This window comes from Festucalex cinctus, chromosome 15 (assembly GCF_051991245.1).
Source record: "Festucalex cinctus isolate MCC-2025b chromosome 15, RoL_Fcin_1.0, whole genome shotgun sequence".
NCBI classification, from domain to species: Eukaryota; Metazoa; Chordata; class Actinopteri; order Syngnathiformes; family Syngnathidae; genus Festucalex; species Festucalex cinctus.
Genome location: NC_135425.1, coordinates 13,498,546 through 13,522,929, shown reverse-complemented (window position 1 = coordinate 13,522,929; position 24,384 = coordinate 13,498,546). Strand labels below are relative to the sequence as shown.

The following is a 24,384-nucleotide window of genomic DNA, read 5'->3' as shown; positions in this document are numbered from 1 at the left end:
GATAGATATTGTATAACTAAAACGATAAACTTTTCTTGAGTATTTTTTTTAATGACCTGTTACTTGTACCTCCTAAAAATACAATGTTCTATTCATCAAAATAGGCTTTTTACATTTTTAAACCCGTGTAGATGACAAAACCGTACAGAAAGTTAATTGTAAGTTGAGGTCTTGACTGATCTTGGAGCTTAGAAAGCAGAAAAAACAGGAACAGCAGCCACATGGAGGAACGTGATCCAGGCAGTTTTAACAACCATGACACAACATGGCCTTTTTTAAGAGAGTTTTTTGACGTCGGCTGCAAGAATGATTCATGGTGAATGTGTCATGTCTTGTGCCAGGCTAAAGACCAGCAGGTTAAAAAATATTTACATCAAATCTGGTGAGGTGTAATTTTTCATTAGCTAATGTAGCAATTTTTGTTATTCAGTTCACAATGTTGGCAAAAATTTGGGAACAGAGAACCCATAAAAATCTTCAACAAAATCGCAGGTTTAGCAAAACTAAGCTAGCCATTGCTGCTGCGTTGGTAGCACAAGTTACCTATTCCGAATGAAGTGTTGCTAAACACCAGCAAGTTAAAAAAAAATCCCATACAAGTAAGGTATATATTTTTTTTATTAGCTAATGTAACAATTTTGTTATTCAGCTCACAGTGTTAGCAACATTTTGGGAACAGAGAACCCATAAATACCTTCAACAAAATCGCAGCAGTAGCAAAACTAAGCTAGCATTAGCACTGTAAACAAGACAGCATTTGTCATGGCTGTTATGTTGGTAGGATGAGTGACTTATTCGTAATGGAGTGTTGCTGTAACGCTAAATGTTATGTTTTTTTGTTTATTTTTTTTTTTTAGCATGTATAATCAATTACAAATCTTAAACAGGTGATTAAACTTTTTTTCTTAAAATTCAACTCGTGGTGCAAGATGGGGCCAGAAAGAGCAGATTTTCCCCACAGATTATTTGACTAATATTCTGTTAAGTATATAATGACAGTTTTAAAAAGTATGGCAAAGTGATTTCTTTCATTTTTTTTTTACAAGCTCCCCTTCGAGTACAGGAGCTAAATCAGAGCTTCTAGTTTTATTTTAGTATTGTTTTTTTTCTATACACAAGTTTTACTAAAAAGAGTAGGGTCAAAAATAACCCAAGCATGCGATTGACTGTCCCATTTTTTGATACAAAACACCCTACTACTTTTTCCTTTTTTCTTTTACAGACAGAGTGTGACCACTTTCATCTCTATTCAAATGTGAAAAATAGTGTAGCCGGCCTCTTTTTATTATCAACTGGGCATTACTTGACCTATGTTGTAACATAAAAAAGGTCTTGGCTAAGCAGTCTGACAACCTGTTTTACTGCATTCCTCCATGCGCTAACCTTGTCGCTCTCACTGATTTACTGCTTGTAACTGCAACTTGCATCATTATCATAAAAAAAGAAATGGAGACAGAAAGGAAGAGGAAGATGTGATGGGACTTTACAAGGTGCGTTACTGTCGTGAGATGTCCATCAGCGACGTCACACACTGGGATCAACTCATGCCATACATTGGCAAATCAACTGTCTTGTGTGCCCGCGATTATCCATCTGTGACGGGATGCAAAACGAGTCCTGTGTAGGACGTGAGCTGGCGACGGAGGAGGGGAAAGGGCGGAGGACGAGACGAGGGGTGGGGGAATGTTTTTTAGCTCCGACACAGAGGAAAAGAGCGAGAGCGAGCGGGGCTGAGGGACTGCAGTGGAATCTGTTTTCATTTTAGGAAAGTATTATGACTGATGTGCATTTCCTGACTGCTGGCCTCAGCCCCCGTTTGAGCGAGCGAGTCAGACGGAGGGAGAGAAAATTAAAGAGCGAGGGAGCATAATGAGAGAGGGAGGGCTGAGAGGGAGCGAGAACACTCATCTGGCTGTGGACATGTGCAGCTTATTGTAACAGTGACTCAAGCTAAGCAAAGGCGGAGACTATTAAAAAAAAAAGAAAAAAAAAAAAGAGCAACACACAGGAAGCCTCCACTGTGGTGCTTTGTACACTCACCGACCACTAAATTAGGTACACCTGAACAATCCAAAGCAATTTCCCAGCCTTTATTGCTCCAAGGCACGTTTGTGATTACTGTAGTATTTGTGTTGGATGCGTGCCTTTAAGGGGCGTGGCCTAGTGAATCACATCAGGGGCTGGAGTTGTGAGTCTTCTCATTTTATATTTGTGCGTTTGACTCATTTGTCCCATTCAATGTGCGTCAGCAAATGTGGCTCTCCTTGCCCACGTGTGAGGGCATTACAGTGGGATTGGGGTGGAATTGTTGTGATAAGCTGAGGTAATTCAAGGGTTGAATAAATATAATAAAATTCATGAAGTACTTCATTCAAATTCACAAAATTAAATTAAATTTAATTCAATTTAAATTTAATTTATTAAATTCAGAAGTACTTATCAGCACTTGGCATCGGTGACTACTCAAGAGCTGACTACTTGTACTGATATCGGTCTGAAGAAAGTGGTATTGAATATCCCATTATGCTAAATATTAACATGTCAATGGCATTTTGCATTGTTTGTTAGCATTAACATAATTTGCTTCGCTTGGTTATTCTGTTTTACATTTAGGCCTACTTTGACAGTAAACTTCAGTTAAATACCTCTTTGAACCCTCGTGAATGGGGGTAAACCTCTAATAAATGTTTATCTTAAAACTGGAATCAAAATGGTTAAAGAAAAATATTGTGAAGACATGATTCGTGCAGGGTTCCTCTTTTTTTTTTTTTTTAGATATAGCTCTTATAGTGGCTCTCAGTCCAAGTGCAGGTGGTCATATTGTTGCTACCCGGTGGCGTCCGCACCCAGGAGACAACCTTCAAACACGTACATAAACAGGACGGAGATTGAAGGCACCCACATGGCCACACGAACATGCAGTATGTATCTCATATTGGAAACACACTAAATCTGCCAGCCACACTTGCACATGCACACAGTATATATGTTTTATGGACTTGAAGGGGGGTTGGGGGCTGTGAAAACAACCCCGCCAAGGACGCCGGCTTGTGCAAACACAGGTAGAATGCAGACTCTTTAATTAGAGGACGTCTTGTGTCCCCCCCCTCAACGGGCGAGGAGTGCACCGCTGGTAATTAAAGTGTCCTCGAGTGGAGGGTCTAATGTGATCAACTAAGAGGCGCTCATTAGCACAAACTGTATTCCAATAGAGATCCCGCCTTTATAATAATGATGTGATGGTCCGGCCCAGAAATAAAGTGCTAAGCTATGCAGCTGTGGGAGCGCCATTAAGCGCGGCGTCTTGATTTATGGTGGACGAGGCGCGGCGGCTTGTAAGGAGATGCAGGTGATCAGGAGTGGTGTCGTGTCTTTTTAGCACGGGGCTGTTTGTTTGTTTTTGTTTTTTTGTTTTTTTTCTTTTTTATTAATAGGACTCACGGATAAGCACGGGAGAGCGAAGAGCGGTGAAATTTCAAGTCCGACAGGAGCGGGAGATTAATAGGACGTGCTGCGTCGAAAACAATTTATTTTAACATCGTTTTATAACAGTTGAGAAGTTACTGCATACAGGGTGGAAATGACTCATATTTCACATATTTGTGGATGTTTTTTTTTATGTTTAAAATATATATATATATTAATAAGTTTTTTGTGGATTACACATTAGCATTTTTACATAAGACAAAGATAATGACATTCAAACATTTACATCCAAAAAATTGCAAAAAAAAAAAATCTGCCGATTTTTGCAGATTTTTCTCTATTGTAAAGTTAAATGCTATAGCACAAAGTATTGTGAAGTTCACGCTGTTTTGTTTTAGTAAGTAAATAATTGGCAGATTATTATCAATTTGTTTTATCCTTTGCACATTAACATGACATAAGACAAATATGACATTTGACACCCCCGACCCCCAACACACACAAAAATGCACAATATTTGCTAATTTTTTTTTTCTTGTAAAGTTAAACAAGTACTATAGTAAAAAAAAAATACAATTTTGTTTTGTTTTTGCTTTGCTTTTTTGGGAGTAAAAAAGGCTGATTATTATTTATTAGGCCATCATTTTTGCACACTAACACGTGACCTAAGGCAAAGATAATGACATACAAATATTTCACATACAAAAAACATCTTAAAAAAAAGGCAAATTTTTGCCGATTTTCCTCTGTTGTAAAGTTAATAATGGCATAAGACAAAGTGTCGTAAAGCAGTGAAATAGTCTGCCTGTAAATCTTTATAGGAACAAGTGTTAAGGGACAAACAAAAGAAGATAAGATGCTTGTCTTTATTTTAATTTTTTTTTCAGGAGTAAAAAAATAGCAGAATTTTGTTGATTATAAAAGAATGTATTTTATTTATTTTTATATTTTTTTTTACGCATTACAACATTACAACACAAAATAATAAATGCCATTCAAATACCTCCAAAAATCAGCAAAATTTTCCCCCACTCTGTTTTAAAGTTAAATACTATACGGCAAAGGATCATAAAACAACAGTTAAATAAAACAGGACTTCAAATGTATGAAAGCAAAGGAACATACTAATGATCATAACAAAGCAGTGATAGTGTGTGCATTGTTGAATTTTTTCACAGCCATCATTTGAAAGTCAGTAAAAAAGCCATGGCGGCGTCCTCCAACTAAGGACAGAACCAGTCCAGCTTTTCCGAGCCAACTTCCCACCCGCTACTCTTCTCCAGTGCCTCCATCTGGTCACTTCCCGCTGAACCCGGCGCTGGCCCGAGTTCCGCTTTTTTGCCCGACTCTGTTGACAGCCATCGTCGGCTTCACCTTGAGTGCCTGTGGTGGCACCTCCCACTAATCTGGCCCTGTCACTGCTGCCGGAGACCCTTGTCATCACAGTGTGGGACTTGACTCCGGCTGCTACTGGCTCACAGTGGTCGCAAGTAACAACATACAAATTCTTCGCTATTGTACTTTTACTGTATTCTACTATAGACTTCTCAGCTATTTGTACTTTACCTGAATGCTTTTTTTTTTTCTTGGTGACTTTTTCAGGCCATTCTCCCATCACGTTAGACATTCTCACAACAATTCTGTTGTTCTTCTGGGCTTCAAGCTTAGGCAATGATTGAGACTTTATCAATTATAGGATGCTTAATTGTGTCTTAGGTTAGCTCTGACCACCTTTGCTGGCTCACCTGTATCACCATGACATCATCTACGGTGCAGCACGCCTGTGCCACTGTAGCATAATGCGAGCGTGCGATGAGGGTGGGGTGGCTGCAGGGAATCACAAAGAACCAAAAAAAAAGAAAAAAGAAAAAGAGGCTGTGCTCACACTCAATGACTCGCTTGCTCATGCCTTGTTTTTATGACGTCTCCTTTGATTACCTCTACCAACGAGGCCATGCTTTCATTGATGTTTGTTGGCAGGATTGCGTCACGATTTCTGAACTGATTTTCATAAAATGCTGTTGATGGGCGTGGCACGTTGCTTTCCAGACCATGGGGCTTTATTATTATTATTTTTTTATATTATTATTTTTGCAATTTTTCTTTCAGTTTTGTTAAAATTTGGATGACAAAACAATCCGAAATGAACAACATCTGGTTAAAAAACAGTAATCTGGGAAAAAAGGCTTTAGTAATACATTTTAATCAAAAGTAAAAATGTGTCTGATTGAAAATAATCGATTCTAAAAATATTGATAGTAATCCGTGAATCAACTGTAATCCGCTTAAAAAAATTCCTCAACATTTTATGGTTGCAGTTTTAAAAATTAAATTGAATTCCAAAAACTACATTTAGCATACGCATGAATAATTTTGCACTGATTTTAGTAGGATTGTTCTGCCTTGGTGGAGGTCAGCGCTCAGCTAAGTCCCAATATGGTTATGGTTTCATTGCTGTTTGTTCGCCAAATTAAAATTTTGGTGGATATTTTGTATAAAGTGTGAATCCAGGAATGTGGGTTGAGGTTTTAAGTATTTCATGAGGTTTATGTTTTTATTAGGGATGCTTTTTCCAGATGCCAGTAAAATACAAAAAAAATACAAATGTAGCGTCCATCCATCCATCCATCCATCCATCCATCCATCCATCCATCCATCCATCCATCCATCCATCCATCCATCCATCCATCCAAATCATTTTTTAATAATAATAATAATAATAATAATAATAATAATAATAATAATACATAAAAAAATACAAATTTAATTTAAGACAATGACAAAAAAAATGATCAAAGACCTTTCTTCCTAACACAAATGATGATTCGCCAATGTGTCAGTCTGTCACAGTATGGCGCCAACTACGGCGTAGGACTTACTTGATGTCAGAAATGTTCCCTCTTCCCAACAAGTGTTTTCTTGGATCTTATCAAAACGTCGATCCAGAGAGGTGAAGATCAGTTCAAAGGGGGGGTGGGATGCTGGAGGCTGGTAGGGAGGCAACCACCGCTGGCTTCCCGTCCGTGTTGGTAAACGGGACTAGACGTGGGCAGGGGTATTTGAGAGCGCTGTGGCCCGAGTGTGAAATATGTAAGTCCCGCAGTGCCAGCTGTGTTCTATTCTTAGTGCCCGCTGGTGTTGGAGCATGTGCGCTGGGCGACAGGAGGCTGAGCGGGAAGGCTGGATTGGCAGCGAGCGACGCTAGCTGGCTCCTGGAAAGTTAGCTTGGCAGACGAGCAAAAGACTGGCAGATAGAGTCCTGGATGGATAGATTAAACACATCATTGTCACGCCGCCGCAGCCTCCACTGCTGCTCTTATTTATGACGAATTTAGCTGTTATGTTGCATCAGGGGGATGTTCTTGTTATCTCGGGCAGAGACACTCCATCTGGCTCAGACACATCTTCACGGATTATTCTGCCTTCCAATACATTTTACGGTCTACCTCTGCCAAGCGTGTTATACTTTCATCTGCGTGCGGTTGCTCCTGCGTAACTTCTTGTCTACTTTTCAAGCTACCGCTTTCTTTATCAGCAAAGGATGTTTCTATTACGTTTTGGTGAGGTGTCAACATTTCCAATAAATCTTTACTTCATATACTGGCAGAAATCTTCTTTCAGGTTGAGAGCTCTAATGTCCAATCAGCTTTGATTCAAATCTGATTCTGAGCATTTAGTAGCAGTTATACTTAACCTGGAAAATCCTATTTAACACGCTTATAATCTAAATCCGAGATCAGGTTGTAATTTGTTGTGCTTACGTGCCTGAAAACAGTGTAGTATGCAAGCCCGGTCAACAGCAAGAAATTGGATGATGAAATACAACAAGCATGTGCTGGTCTGGTTTTATCTGAAAGTGAAAACAGCCCTTGTTTTAGTTTTGACAAACTTGCGCTTGCCTGCATTGCATGCTCAAAGCTGTACGCATCCCCAATTTTTAAAAACAAAACTTTAAAAATGTTGTAGTACCAACATTGACCTGTAAGAGGCAGCTTGGTGTCTCAGTGCATCCAGACTGCCGAAAAATACAAAGCAGATGGAGTAGAAGAAGCGATAGAAAAAGCTAGGCTAGCTATTACTTGTAGCTTTAGGTTAGTTCTTCTTATGTTGTAATCATGTTGCTAAAATCGGTGTTGGAAATATTAAACAGGTTTAACATGTACAAGTAAATTATGAAGGGCAAAACAGAAATTTCTCTTTACGTACTCTTGCCACACCACAGGATGCAGTATTACTGTGTTTTATTTTAAATGTGCAATAGAATAAAACTTGACCTTCTCCTGTTTTAATTATTCTTAGTACGTCACAGTGTCCCATCATTTGTGAGCTAATTTTAGAACAGACTCGTGGGCTACACATGTTGAACTTGGAGCTAATGAGTACCCGCTGGCATGTTTATTTATTTTCAAGGACTTTTTACATAATCAGAACAAAAAAGCATCTGTGTTTATAGTTTTTTGTCTTGTTCCCTCCCTCCTTTGTTACTCGCAGGAGAAAAAAAAAAGTTAATTGGAAGCAATTAACTTCGAAACGGATTTTTTGTTGAACTCTGCAATTTTAAAGCATGGATTGTTTTTATATGTACAGTATATTGGTGGGTATAAGGGTGGGTTTAGAACGATAAATGGTGCTTCACTGTTTGTATTAACTTGAGTGAAAATACAACCATGTAAGTCAGGATATGTGAGAACTTGCATTGGTCTGTTTTCTAAAATGCCGCTAGCGACATTGTAGTGAGCAGAAAAAAAAAAAAAAAGGTCAAATGTTGGGTCATTTTTGTAAAAGTTTCCTAGTAAGACTTTGGAGCTTCAGGGACCAAAACAGTGAAAACAACCCAAAACGCTACATTACTTTTCAATACGAAACTGAGTCCAAACAGCCCACGTAGCCACTGATTTTGCAGGTGACAAATGTTCAAGTCTTGGTTGAGGCGTCTTTATCTTAAGGCCAATCTTTTAACGACGGAAGCCACACTGACAACGAGAATGAACTTTATTTAAGGGACGCATTCGCAAGCTTGTAAGTGGCCACATATTTCCTGCAACCCAAACGGCTCTGCCGGTATCCCACTTGGCCGCCGTCCAGAGCCCACTTAGGTTAAAAGGGCTCCTTTTAGATCCGGCGAACAAGAGAGAGGGAGCGAGACAACATGGTGTTGTCTGCTCGCCGCTGCAAATTCTAATGATCATCATGTGCTCATGTTCCGCCAAGAGATTATCTGTGACCAATCACAAGGCTACTTGAGGAGAACAAACACGTGTGCAGACTGTTGATTCACAGCGTTTGTGTTGCATCGATTCGCCCTCGCGCTCGTCTCGAATTAGGTCCATGATTCTTGTTTTTTTTTTTTTTTCTTCTCATAGAAATGTGTACAGCTCAATTTCAGCTTTTGAGTAATAAAAGCAGAGATGAGAACATGAGGCCTTTGTGTGGAAACGCATAGCATTACGTAAGATTGAGCTCAACGTGTTAGCTTAGTGGACTTGCAGTTGTTGCGTCTTAGAGTAAACAGCAGATTAGCGAGCCAAGCCGCCTGTTGCGAGTCCGAACCTGCCCAGGTGAGATCCAGGTTCAAGTCGGTGGCATGGCCATGACTACTTCCTGACTCATGAATGCTTTCCACTCTTGCACTGCTGGCGAAAGCGCAAAAAAAAAAAAAAAAAAAAAATCGATGCAGCAGATTGCAAGCAAAATGAGGTATGTTTCATACCACTTATGCTCCATTTAGCCAATTTCAGGAACAATAACACTATTTGCTACTCGTAGGCACGGACGCCTCCATGCGGGGCTGATCAGCTAACAACAGTGATGATTCATTTCTTTCTCCTTTTACATCATTTATTATAGAATTGCACATAGACATTGACAGAGTAATTCAATACAAGACAACTGAATTGCTCAGTTAATTTCAAGGCGTTCATTTAACAAAAGTTAAATGGTGGGTTGTTTGCACCCTAACCATTTATTTTTAAAATATTTTAAACAGTACACCAGTGGCGATTCTAGGAGCAGAAGTTTAGGGGTAGTGGGCTCCCAGCCAGGCAAAATAACTTCCACTGTGTTGTGCATTTTAGCGCATTTTCATTCCCACATTTGTTTAAAGTTACTAAACGCGATAAAATTGAATTTTGAGTTGCTACTGCCACCTGTGACTGAAAAATGAAACTGCATTTTCCCCTTTTCACATGCACAATGCGCACATGACATCACATCCGCAGACAAAGGGCGGGAAATTCAAACCCGAATCCTGTCTGAAAAATATTGGCCAGAGGCTGGCATAACATTATGTGTTAATGTACTAATTAAAAAATGTTGCAATCATAAATTGTCAAATAAAAAGGCAATTGTAAAGATATTTTTTGGGCAAATTGTTACAAAGGGTAGCTTTAAACTTGCCTTTGAAAATATTGTATAGAATTTTACATTTTTACGTGCAGTTTTAAATGAGCTTGACATCCCACCAAAAGCATATTGCTAGTTTTGATGCCCGCTAGACTACTAGAGTACAAGTGAGGAACATTTCCCAAGTAGTTTTTACCACTCGTTGGCTCAAAACCTTGACCCAGTGTCGGTCGTATCCTCAACCCAATATGATTGGTATAAATAACCCAGTACTGTATTGGCTTGGTTCCGTTTGGGCTCAGTGCTGGGTTAAGCGATTTTACCCAATTTGGGTTAGTTTCTAAGTTAACAGCACTTTTAAGCATCTAACTCGAGACAAAAATAAAATAAAATAAAAAAATCGGCCTCAAGTCTTCACTTTATTAAAAACATGGACCATAATTTCCATCAATTTCCACTCATGTCTGTGGAGAGAGTTACAGAAAAAGGCAGCACTATTAGATATGATGATCTAAATAAATGATCTCAATGATTGAATCATTATTTTCCTTGACACATTTCATGTGCGTTCATGTTATCTTACAGGATGAACAAGGTGTGTCACTCTGTCGTTAAGAGTTAGTGTTGTAATTGTTTTGACTGTCATACTGTTATTAGTCATGTAACTGTTAATTGGTTGCCTGGACCGGTTGAGTGCACTCACAGCCTTTGTCAAACCTCCACTAAAGATGAAACCCTAAAGAACAAGAATATCATGAATATCACCCAGTTGCTAATTAATATGTTCCCCACAGCAGTCTCTTAAAAAAAAAAAGAAAAAAAAAAGTTGGCCAAGAAAATGGGCTAATATTCCAACAAGCAAATTATCTGCGTGTGCGATATATCAAACGAAAGAAGTGAGCTGCTAGTTTTAGACACAAAGAGCAATACAAAAATAGATACAAAGAATATTTTGTTCTTGCCTCATCTTTTCCTTTGTTTGCAGGAGAGAAAAATCCTGCAGCTGTTGTATGTTGCTTAGCAACAATTTTGTGCTTCTGTGTCTTCCGTGGCGGTTCTGCGAGTCTTTTGTCTTGACTTCATTTCTGCGCGCCTCGTCACACTTAATTAAGTCACAGACACTAGTGAGGCCGACTGGTTTATTTATTTGTGCCTTAATTATTTAGGCAAAGCGGGATTCACCCTTTTCAGGCCATCCCGCGATGCTTTGACAGCAGTTGGATGCGGGAGGCTTTGTGTGTCGTTATTTGTGTCCGACCGGCCACGCTGCTGTCTCGCGGCCTCCCGCTGCCCGCCTCTTTGTGTCAGGTGAGGCGGCGGCGGCTCTGACGGACGCTCGCCGCCGCGTGATTGGCAGCTCTATCTGTCACTCAGCCCGGGGGACTCTCGCTGCTCTAATTAGGTCACTTGGCTTGCTCACCTCCCAGGGCCCGCACGCTGCAGCATGGCGCAGATCAAATGACGTCGTCCTGCGTTGTGCGTTTGGGCGGAGGTGGCGGCACAAAGCGAAGGAAAAGCATCTGTTTAGTGCCTGGCAGCCCCGGGGGCCGCTTTGCTTCCAATCCCCCCGCGCTCCCTCCGCACCTGTTTGCCGCTTTTGGGTCGGTACTTGCGCTCCTTCACTAGTGCAGTAATGCGCATTGCTCTTCATTTGTGTTGGAAGACGCCCGAGGGGAGCGCGACTCCTCGTGGGTTAATTTGATTTCAGCTGGCTAATTGATGGAGGGGGGGAGAGTCGTCCACTGCTCCTTTTTGTACCGCTAGTTTGTTAACGTCTTTGTCTCTATTGACTTTGCTACACTCTTACAACTGCTGGGTCAAAAGTAACACAAATTGGGTGAAATAGTTAACCCAGCGCTTGTTACAAAAGAGACCGAGTCTATGGATGGTTGGTTATTGGGGAGAGGATTTTGACACAGCAGGTTGGATTAAGATTTGGATCCAAGAATGGGTAGAAACTTTACTCTTATTTTGTTGTCAAAAAAAAAAAAAAAAAGTTGGGTCAACTTCACCCAAGCTAACAGGTTAGTCCTAGCATTTTTAAGGGTGTACACTCTAAAACCATTTGGGTCAAAGGTAACCCAATTATGGATCAAAACTGGACTGATCCATTATGGGTCATTTTGAGCCAAATGTCTGGGTTGTTTTATACAAAATGAGCCAAATTATTGATTCTTTTTTACCCAATTCAAGAATCAGACCAATATTCGATATTTTTTTACACTAAAAGACCCATTTCTTGACTCAAAGTTGGGTCAAATAAACCCAAGTAGAGGATCGGTCCATTTTTGGCCCATACTTGGGTCATTTTTGACCCCTGTTTTTAGAGTGTAGCTTCCATTCATCACGTGTACACCCTAAAACTGCTTGGTCAAACATTGGACTGACCTATTAAGTTGGGTCAATTTGACCTAACTTTGGGTTGTTTTGTGCAAGACAACCCTATTTGTTCAAAATAAGAGAAGACGATTGGGTCACATTCAGTTTTTGCCGTTTTATAGAGTATAGTTTTTCACCCTTCTTGGACCCAAATCTGAACTTTTAAGAGTGAAATTGCTTGGTTAAAAATGACCAATTTTAGGTCAAAAATTGGACTAGCTTTGTAAATTGGGTCAATTTGACCCAACCTCCTGGGTTATTTTGTACAAAACAACCCAAAGTTGGGTCAAATTGACCCAAGTTAGTGGGCCGGACAATTTTCTTGACCCAGCATATTTAAGGGTGTACCAAAACATAGGTTACCAGGTTAACAGCATAGCTGTGGTTAATAATAGCCCTAGTTTCATTACCAACATTTTCTAAGAAGACAGCTTCCCCTGACATAAAAATGATACATTAAATTTCCTTTTAAATTTTAAATAAACTTCCAAAGCTAATATAGGATTTTGGATGCAGTGTCTTGGCTTGCTCGTGCATGACGTTCACTGATGTGACATGTTCACTGCAAGCCGATCTAAGATATCCGATTGGCCCTTGAATGCTCTGAACCAATGGCAGGACAGCTTTTTCATGTTGAGGAAAAAAAACCTTAGGTATCGATATGGTATCGGTATCAGATGATACTGCAAAGCTGGTTCTCGGAATCGGTATCGGGGGCCAAAAAACGGTATCGGAACAACACGTAAAAACAACCCAGGATTTTTTCGAGTGTAAGGTAGTGATTCTCAGAGTGTGGCAAGAGTTTGTGGGCTCCCTCGAGTGGTATACCACTCGAGACTAGCAGTTTGACACCTATGCCTTAAAGTAGTGCATTTAAAATACCTTTAAAACTATACCCTTAGTTATACCCTCAGGTATACCCTTAAAACTGCTAGTTAAAAAAAATAGCCCAATTTGGTATTCTATGCTGGGCTAAAAATAACCCATGTTGGGTTATTTAAACCCAACAGTTTCGAGAGTGTACTATGAGTTGTTCTTACCTCAAGGCACCACTGTACTTAAATGCTTTGACATATTGAACATTACTTCTCCTTGCTCTCTGACATGAACGCGAGCATGTTCCATGACGGCCTGATGAAGATAACTTATGACAAAAGCGGCGTGAATCACACGCGAAGCCTCAATATTGGCAACTCGTCAAGCGTCTATAAGCAGATTGGAAGTTGATGAGAAAGCGATGCCACTCGGCCAGAACAAGTGTCTCACTTGTGCCCGACGAGGTAAAACTGCTGATACAAGCCGTCTCTCAATTGCCTAAAGGGCCTCCTTTGTCAGCCCATCAGCTCGCGAGGCTCTACAAAGCCTTGTGTGAGAAGAGGGAGAGAGAGAGAGAAAGAAAAAAAAAAGTGTCATTGCTCTTGGATGGCGTGCTTGCAGAGTGTGTGTCAGCTTTGATGGAGTTGTCCACTGTGCGCATTAGCCACAATTATACAAGGCCGCTAAAAGCTACACGCGCCTGTTAAGAGTAATATTCCTTTTCTCGGCCTCTTTTAAACACACACAGTTTGAAGTGGGTAAGAATATATTTAGTTTGGTAATTAAGGAATTTAATACAATAATAAAATGAACTGTTTTCTTTCCCAGGCAAGGCGAGTTGCGAAGCCTATTTTATATTACCGTATTATCCAATATTATTGCTTTCCCAGATTGTATTGGAAAAACACAGAGGCTCTCAGCAATTCATGACGTGTTTATTAGAAAGTCCTCATATGTAGGAATGCACCTACGGACTTGTTAAGAATGATTCTTCAACATCCAACTGTATCCAATCCAATTTAAATTGTTGTCATTCTGTTGGGGGGGTCATTTTTAAAATGTGTTAAGATGTTAAAAATATGAATCTATCTGACTCAGTGAAATGAATTCTTGTCACCATTCTAGGAGTCTCAAATTTGTCACGGCAAGAACCGTATTGATTTTTATTGCTTTCTGAGCTAAGGTGCTTTATGGTCATGTCATACTGGTTCATTCTCTGTTATGTGTCAAGCCACTTATCAGGGAATCTTGCCTTAAGCCAAGTCAATAACATTATGATTTTGATATATCAACTATATCGAGACTTATTGATTTCTATTGCTATCCAGGCATGATTGCGTGCGGTGGCTTAGCCTCCGGCTCAAACGTAGTTCAGTTCATTATTAGAGCTTCGACCTTTTCTACATGTCACAATTTTCAACTTTTTTTTGCTTCATGCAATGGTTTCATTGATAATCCGAATCAAGATGTGTACTCTAGTTTGCTGTAAGGTCAAAGGTCATATCATATGTGTCAATCTGCTGTCTAAATTATAGGATTGGGGATTGAAAAAAAAAAAAACTACACATTTTAAAAGTTGTCTGAAAATTGGTCAGGTTTGCCTTTGCCTGCCGATATGAAGCCAACAAATGTTTCCTATCTATTTTCGAGCACCGTTTTCAGTTCACATGCACACGTCTCCCTTCAGGACTGCACTATGATAAACCTCTGCGGTGTAAGGAAATGAGCCTCTCTGTTGTCTACGCTAATGGATGATGACGATTATGAGGACATGTCCCGAGCTTGACCTTCTGCTGGAGTACACATACATGCAGTAATTCCAAGCCTGAGTTGCACTTGCAGGTCACCTTGTTTTCATCAGGACGATACAGTTAACACACTTGTTTATGCTGCGGTTTCAGAAATGGTGACCCCCCACTGCATTGGGTGTTTCTCTGCGATTGCTTTTTTTAAATGTATTTTTAGGCAAGGTAACTTTATTTATATTGCACATTTTATACACATGACTACTCAGTTTGCTTCACACAAAGACACATCTTAAAAATATTAAAGAGGAAGTCAACCCCCCAAAATTTCTTGACAATAATATGTTCTATGTAGCGGGTTAGGGTTAGGGTTAGGGTCTAAATACGGTATTCTGGTTAATATTGCGTTAATGGAATATGAGTTAAGCGGCAAAATCCAACAGTTTTTATCAATATCAGAAGATGGCCATTTTGTCACTTGCTGTCGAGTGAAAATGACATCACAGTTGCTCAGGTCACAGGTAAAAAACAATCACAGCTCAGCTTCAGAAATCAGGTGAGCTGTGATTGGTCGTTGCCTGAGCCCTGAGCAAATGTGATGTCATCTTCAGTCGACAGCAAGTGGCAAAATGGCCGCCTGCCTGAGAAGGATAAAAACGGCTGAATTTTGCTTCATAACATATTCCACAAATGTAATATTAATCAGAATGTCATGTTTAGACTAGTGAGGTCACATATAACATATTTTTGTCAAGAAATGTTTAAGGTTGACTTCCGCTTTAATAAACTAGACAACTGAAGACATTCACAAAGCAAAGACAACAAAAGTAGCAATAGTAGTTAAAAAAGCTTAAAAGAATTTATACTTGTCGCTGATTCTACTTTGGTTGGCAACTTATTAAATTTGCGGGCCGCATAACAGCCAAATGCTGCTTCACCATGTTTGCTTTGAAACCTCGGCTCCACTAATGGGCCCAAGTCTGCAGACCTATTTAAAGTATTTGAGGGAAAAATGCTAACTTGAGTCGACGTGACAGGACACAATTTAATAAAAGCAAACTGATAATATCAAGAAGTGGCAGGAACATTGTCCACTTTATTATACATGCAGTAAAACAAAAGGTTGTATGAGGTTACAATTGACATAAAGATAATGAAACTCTTGTGGCTGAATGTGAAACATCCCCGTGGTCTGTTTAATGCCAAAGTATTCAAATCAAATGTGAGAAATGTATGGGAATGCAGTTTTTGTCTTTTCTGCTCACTTTTAACTCAGATGACCGAAGGGTTATATTGGGGGAGGGTTCTCGAGACACTCCCAAAAGGGAGTGTGTGACGGTGAGGGAGTGCTGAAAGATGAGAGGGTGAGCAGAGATGGCCAAAGATAATAGAGGTGAGAGGAAGGTCACCGCTTTAGTGGTGGAAGGGAAAGCTCTTGTTTTTGGGTCCGGCGCCGAGTCCTAAATTGAACCGACCGACCGACCTAGTGAACGACAGGATCACAAGAATGAAGCTGTTATTGACAGAGGAAGACAAATACACAGTTGCTTTTTCCCTTTCACCTCTTTGCTTTTTGTTGGTGTTTAAGAGACAACCTTTATTGATATATTTTTATATTTTTTAGCTTTTCCACAGTTGCCATTTACATGTTACTATAATATTTTTGAACACAAATTTTGCTCCTTTATGTTAATAATTGTGTAACTTGGAGAAATAAGTATTTTTTTTTAGGAGTATTTAAAAAAAAATTCAGAACCATTGCTATAAATGATATTTATGAAAAACAAAAAGGTAACACTCACATCCACCATCTTAATCTCAGAATCATCCTTGAACCTCGGGGTTGAGTGAGGTGTCACCGCAGCTGTGCTTTTACTCTTCTCTGTATCCACCTCACAGCGATTAACAACCGTACCATTAAAGCCGTGACGATAAAAGGTTGTTTTTGTTTGTGCGGCAGATTGCAGCGCTGATTTGTCACTAAACGCGCCGATTGAACGGCAGATAATTTAATTTGCAGGGTCGACGGGGGTTTTTCCTCCGCTTTCACTCGTGTTTAAAGTGTGAATTTAGTAAATGCGTTATGATAACAGGCTGATAGTATCTTTCTTGCGTGATGAGAAATCTCAGACGCTGAATAATAGAATAGCGAAGGTGTTTCTATTCTATATTGTATGCCTCCACGTGCAATGAATAATTTGCACAAAAAGAGTCTTGAACATGAGCATGACAGTGATCCGGTATCTAAAGAGACCAAATATTAGGAACAGCTCTCATTGTAATCTAGTGCACAGGATGTCCCATTTGTTTTGATTTGAAAGCAATTTATCCCATGGGAAATAAACAGAAGTAGGAATAACTCTGGGTTCAACCTGTTGGCATCATACAACATAAAACACATTTGATCATTTATCAATTGTATAATTCCCGATGTGGCTCCTTCTGGTGTACATGAATTGGTCAACGGGGAGCAGTGTAATACTGTTATGCAGACACAAAGGAAGAAGACTTTCACAAACACTGTAGCTCAATAACTGCACTAATAATAGTAGATTTTCACAGAGGATAAAGAATATAAGTCTGGGAGTATTGTTATATTAGCCTCGGCCACGTTGATGCTATTTGTTAGCATGTCTATGGAGACTCCCATTATGGGTTAGCAAGCAAGCGCACTTAATTAAAGGCAAAGTTATGTTGATTCTGTTAAACAGAAACATCTCCATTTAATATTAAATAACTGAAACCTTAAACTGTAGGGATGAATACGCTTAAAAAATAATCTGTCATATGTCTTCCTCAATATTGTGTTTTAATGCGATTTTTGTCAAGGTGCTCTTTCCATGTCCTTTTCAAACAATTTCAGTTACAATATGCTAAAATGCAGACAAATGAACCATGAACAGTTTATCTACTTCAATTAGAGTTGCTAACTTACTTGACTTGCGGTCTTTTAGGCATTCACTATGCGCGTCGTCATAGCTTGTATCTTGATAAACCTTATAAATCGGGTCACATGTATCTCAAAGCAGCGCTGTACTTTTTTCACAAAAAGTAGCAGGTTTACTGCACCACTGTCCACAAAACAGCTTAAATAAAAGATGATGCAGGTGTGACAGGCAGGCAAGTTGAGTGCACGTCTGTCTCCTGACAGGTGTCTGTTTCCATGAGCGCATCCAGCATGGTGTGTACGTCATCATCATCATCATCGCATCTGTTTTGTGTGTGTGTGTGACTGCAAGCATGTCACCGCACTCCTTAAGTAATCCCCACGAGCGCTCGGCGGGATTCGCCGACACACCGCACAGAAAGGAAGTTTGCACATTTTGCCTTCCGCGCTTGTGTCGGAACACAACACTGACAGGTTGCATGACCACCCTTCTACCCCCCCAAATACCCTCCTCCCTGATCCAGTAGCAGTACACAGCAGTGTCAAAAAGTGGAAGGACTTTTGACACTGACTGGGAGTGACGAGGAAGCAGTGCAAGCAGATGTCTCTCTCCCTCTTCCTCTCTTTTCTATTTTTTTGGGGGGGAAGATGCAGCATCCTTGACCTTGTCGTGGCTAATTTTAGGGCAGGGCTTATCTCAGCGCCAATGTTTATATCTCCCATTACACGCACTGTCATTATAGAAGGGACTCGTTTGTAATTATGGCTGCGTTCGGCATGCAGCTGTGCACATGCGAGAGGCTGCAGTGTATTGTTGCTTGTCTTTGGATGGACTTTTGGACATAGTTAACGCACACTGTTAGTCGAGCCTAATTTGAGTGTGATTTGTCCCATTCTAGTCAAATTCAGCAAAGGCCTAATAGTCAGTTATCTCTAAAAGATTATCTTGTGATGTTTGTGTTAGAAAAGTATTTCCTTCCCAATCTCCTTAAAAAATAGCATAGACCAACACTCGTAAACGTGTTCAACATTTTTATTATATGACATCCTGTGATTAACACCTGGCTACAGTACTATTGACTGTGCTTGATAATGTGTATAACTTGTCTCACATATCATTCACCACAATAAAAAAATAAATAAAAAGGATCTACCACTGCAGTGGAGCTGAGCTAACAGGTTGCAAGCTTCTAACATTTCTTCTACTACTACTACGACCACCACAACAACAAAAAGTTAAAGTGTTAAAGATTGATTTGTGTGGCTGTTAGTGTTTATGTAGGTATTGTGTGTGGCTAGCCCTAATGTGTCTCAAATGTCATTCATTCACAACCACCACAGTAAAAATGACAAGGTTAAGAATTTGCCAGTTCAGTGGAGTTAACATATAACAGCCTAGTTTATCGTGTTTCTTCCACTACTACAAATATCACTACTTCTACTACAAAAAAAAGTTTAGAATGTTAAAAATTTATTTGTGAGGCTCCTGAGCTATCATTGTGGCTAGCCTAACTTGTCTTGCATGTCTTTTACCACTAATGTCAAAAAGAGTTTGCCACTTCAGTGGCGTTAACAGACTGGCTAACTGTTAGCCTAGCTTGTTATATTTTTAACACCACCACCACAACAACAACAACAAGGTTGAAATGTTAAAAAGCAAATTGTGTGGCTATCTCGCAAGCTCTCTTGTGTGGCGATTCTAACTTCTCTCTTATCTTATCACTGAAGTGAAACTACCAGATAAGCTAACAGTTAGCCCAGCTGCTTCCATTTCTTCCACTACTACTACTACTACTACTACTACTACTACTACTACTACTACAAAAATGTTTAAATGTTAAAAATCAATTTGCCTGGTTGTCCACAGCTATTGTGTGTGGCTATCCAAATTTAGGCTGGCTGTAAATTACTCCTGGATGGCTCTACAGTACACTGACAGCTGAGTGAACACAAGAGGGAGGAGGCTATGCAATGACCCCCACCCCCAACAAAAACAACCAACCCCGTATGCTCTTCTGTCTTCTGCAATTCTTTTTGTGCACTTGTGCGCAAAACATGGCAACACAAACTACCACACAACACAGACCCAAGAAGGGCATGTAGATAATGCAGATCTCCACCAAGGCATTAATTTATGTCACCAGATGTGTGAAGAGTTGCAATCTAGGATCTTAATATGGCCAGTTATTTAAAATATAAAGACACACGGCCTTGGCATACTGTAACAAGTTAGCATCCACAGATTGATTCCAGTACGATTTGTTGCATGAATCTTGAAGGGCCCCCCCAATGACATTCCTTGAGTGGGGATTGGGGTGGGGGTGGTTGGGGAAGAGGTCACTGTGGGACGGCTGCTCAATATTTTCCAGATGACGTATCTCAAATGAAAAATATAGTGAACTGCATTACTTTATCTGGCACTCAAACATTTATTTATTTATTTTATTTATTTATTTATTTATTTATTTATTGAGGGCTTATGCGTTCTCAATCAGGGGTGGTGGGTGAGTTTGACGGGGCTCCCCCAACATGCTTGGGGGCTCCAGAAAGTCTTCCCATTATTGCACCCCCAGATTGACGCCCATGCTTCTTCTTGGGGGGGATAATATTTCAGGTCAATCAGCAGTTTAAACACGACATTTATTAACAGTTTTTCGTCTCCAAATGTCCTCATAATGTGTTTGAAGTGTGTTTTAATAAGTTGGAAAACATTTAAAGTGTGTTCTATGGAGTGACTAATCTTTGCACTGTGTTATGCACTGTATGCCTTATTATTCCATACTATAGACAAGCTGTGCGTTGCATCCGCTCCAGTGAACTCAGTGCTTCTTTGTCACTTTCCAGCAAGACATCGCATGCACACGTGAATTTGAACAGGAAGTAGCCAACCGTAATTGGACGTCCTCCGAGGAGTTATTGATCGCATTAGATGTTTCTGTTTTTTTCATGTGAAACACAACAGTGCTATTGCAGTGTAAAAGCCTCGCCACACTCACGTTATTGATTCATGCTTAGTGCTTGCTTTATATCATCCTGGGTGTAGGAAAATAAATACGCACTAGAATGGCACTCAAAGATAAAAGACCTCCGGCAACTGAACGATTTCAGTAAATTGCTCAAATCACAGACCTCCTGCATTTTCTTGAACTAACTAACCAGGTAACGAACTAACGGCAATAAAAACGAAACAATTTTGCAGAAATGAAGAAAAATCAATCCCAACCATGTGTGAGGAAAGGAGTACATTAGGCCCTCGTTTGTTGGAAATTATGCTCCAGAACTCACAACAATGAGATGACAATCCATGAAATAGAGCTCATATATTAATTGTATTATTTATTTTTTGTCCTCTTTATGTCACTGTTCTCCTGTTCTACACTGTATTATCTGTAACCTTGAATGTGTGTGGCTTTGAAAGTCGAGGCCTTGTGATTGTGATTGGTAGGCACCATGAAATACCATCACTTTTCTTAGGATATACACCAAAGTTAGTGAGTTTGCGCCAATAATGAGATCTACAAAAGGTGATTCATTCATTGGAATGATAACAGAAAGCAACAATTGCAACTTGGCCTTCACGCTGTTTGGTACTTGAACCTTTACTATAACTTAAAAAAAATAAAAAATAAAAATGAACCGTCGCCGATGCTAATGACTGATAAGAACAAAACCTGACTGGGAGTTTTAATCATCGTTTCTCCCTCTCTCCCCATCAGGCGGATTTGACGGGCATCAAATGGCGCTGCTACAACTTCCGTGGCGGCGGCGAGTACGGGCCGGTGATCTCGGCGCCCGCCCAGGATGACCCGGTCCTGCGCAGCTTCATGCGCTGTGTGCAGGCCAACCTGCTGTGCGTGTGGCGCCGCAAGATCAAGCCCGACGCCAAGGAGCTGTGGATCTTCTGGTGGGGCGACGAGCCTAACCTGTCGGACGTCATCCATCATGAGTTGGAAGGTGAGTGAGAAGGGTTGATCCTCTTCTTTTAGCCGTCTACCAAAGTCTTTGGACATAATTTGAGATGTTCATAATGACCCTGCAATTAGATCTTCTAACACAGTTAAGTAAATAATAGTGTGTGAAAAAGATTCCCTTAAAATACTATCTTTATTTATGTAGCACATTCACAATACAAATCAAATCATCTTTCCCCACTGAAATGAATGTGAATGCCATTAATTCGTGCCAATCTCCCCCCCAAAGAAAACAAAAAAATAAATGGAATTTATTATTATTATTATTTTAATGTAAACATATAGTAATGACAATCAATTAGACACTTTTACACCTTTGCCTACCTTGGCCACTTGGGGGCAATATACAACTGACAAATGGTTATACTCAGTCTGTACAGTATAGACAGCTCAACTCCTCACGGAGGATAAAGAATATATGACTGAGTACTGTTGCTGTTGTATATTTGTATACATGTAATTGAGTTTGTGCATTGTTTGTATTCAAATATCAGTTGTTTAAATGTGTAGTCCAGAGGATTTGTTTTGGCCTGGCATTTCTGGGCAGAGACTAAACATTTTCCTTTTAGCCAAGCCAGGTATGCTACTATCAGTGGCTTATGCAAATTTTACTGTGCGAACACCCGCTCCTGATTGGTGGACTGTTTCTGCGAATCTGTTAGAGGAGTTTGAGTCCCATGTTTTGTTTGCATATACAAATTTGGCGGTGTGAACCCCCACTCCTGATTGGTGGTCTGGTTTCACGCTCGTCCCTGGTTGGCTGCTGTCCTTGGCTTCTTTGAGAGTCAGTTTTGCACAGGGTTCCCCAATTCCGGTCCTCGAGGGCCGGAGTCCTGCAGGTTTTCCAATTTTCCGCCTACCAACACACGCCCTCGAGGACTGGAATTGGGGAACCCTGGTTTTGAATTTTGTGTTTACAAACTGCAACGGAAAAACAGCACCTTCAAAGGCATATACTGTACAGGTGTCTCAATGATGTGTTAGCATTAGCACTAAGCTAGTGGTCTAAAAGCTAATGTATGTTTGTTAAACGCTCAGTTTAATTCTCCTAGCTTAATGTTGAGTGACAGTAAACTTTAACTTGGAATGACATTAAAATTGAGTAATAATTTTACTTTATTTTTTATTTTTTTGGTTTACTCTTTGCTTAAGTGCTGCGTATTGTGAAGTGATTTTGAGCAGAAAATTGGCCGAATGATAATAGCTCATATTTGGTAAAACTCGCAAGTTGGGTCACTTACATCTCAGGGCACCACTCTAATTAAAAAACGCTAAGTGCAGCGCGAACTGAGTGTGCTTGTTTGTGCTGCTTGACCACGTATTGTTACCTCATTGTGCAAACAAAACCATTGTGCACCGTTTGTAATCTGGAAATCTTGTATATAAGGACCATCGTAAACTGAGTACCACCATTATTTAAAAATACGTGCCAGACTCACTTGCCTTGTCCTTGATTTTGAAAAGAGCCGCCATTGCAATTCATGTCATAACACGAAGCCCTCCTTTTAGTGCAGCTCAACGCACACGTGCTGTTGTTGTCGAACACACAAAAGGTCCCTGGTGGCGCGAGCTGTCGAGTCCTCGGCGGGCTTTGTGCTGTTTGTTTAAGAAAAGTCCTTTATTTGAGCTTCCTATAGCACATATCTATAATGTGTTTGCTTTGCAGCTCAAGTGTTTATATGCTGCTCGGGTACTATCGCTATTATGAAGCGCCGCGCGAGCGTGAGCGAAATCACACGGCGCTATCGCACTTGGGAGACTGCTACTGTCAGCACTATTGCCCCTATTTATAGAAACATTTGCATTATCTGGTCGCGCACGTGTGTCGAAATCCAACATATCGACTAAGCCGCGGGAAGAGCGAGCGCGGGGGAGGCGGCAGAGGGATTATATTATTCTGCCGCTGCTTTCATTAGAACAAGAGAAGATGGGAGAGTGGATGCAGAGGTTGTGGCGATAGTGAGAATTGGCCACGAAAAGAGCTTTGAAGGCGCAGCATGCGGATGCTTGACAGATGTCGGCGAAAGCCCTTTGTTCCAGCATGTGTAATACAGAGCGGCCCTTTTGTACGCTGATATTGTTGTTCCAGACATACGACTGGCAACACGCAGTCATCTAATAGCCTGTTGGAAGTGCGCAGGATGGAGAAATAAGCTCAGCGTGGTGCTCAGGCACAAATTAGGCTTCGCGGGAGAAATCTATTGTGCGCTCGACCAAATGCACTCCGCTGTATGTACTGCTTTACTTGCAAAGTGATACTGACAGCTCATGCTGAAAATATGCATTGAGCTTAAAATAACCTTCATAATAATCCTATATTACTGAGACAGAAAAATATGGATGTTCAATACCACTTTTATTCAGACTGACACCTGTACAAATACTCAAGTCTTAGTCATTGATATCAAAGTACCAATAGTACTTTTGATACATCAATTTGATACATAAATAAAAAAATTCTGCTCCACCAAAAAACACAATGACAGATAATTTCAATAAAAGACCCATATATCACCATATAGCATTTTTCTTTTAAATTGTATGAAATTAATTGCAATTTTCTCTTCTTCTCATTTCCAATTTGTATTTCCGGATCAAAAAACTGAATGTACCGATACCATGAAATAAGACAAGGCATCATCGGTACTCATCCACTAGTCCAAAATGCATACCACTGGCGTTGGACCGAAACCTCATAAGTCACAATTTGGCAAATTTCATAATTTTTCAGAAATCTATATTTTTGGTCAGTCCACATTTCTACGAATTATTAACTAATCTAAAGTGTTGAAAATGGCTTGCTCTCTTTGATGCAATG

The 24,384-nt window shown here is 40.1% G+C and overlaps 1 protein-coding gene across 1 annotated transcript in view; it reads left to right on the top strand.

The window, feature by feature from the left end:
* LOC144002766 (mediator of RNA polymerase II transcription subunit 13-like) overlaps positions 1-24,384 on the top strand; it is a 56,034-nt gene that overhangs the window by 4,310 nt on the left and 27,340 nt on the right. The window contains exon 2 of the mRNA XM_077498260.1: positions 21,312-21,549. Coding sequence (XP_077354386.1) covers positions 21,312-21,549 — 238 coding nt within the window. The remainder of the gene's footprint in view (positions 1-21,311; positions 21,550-24,384) is intronic.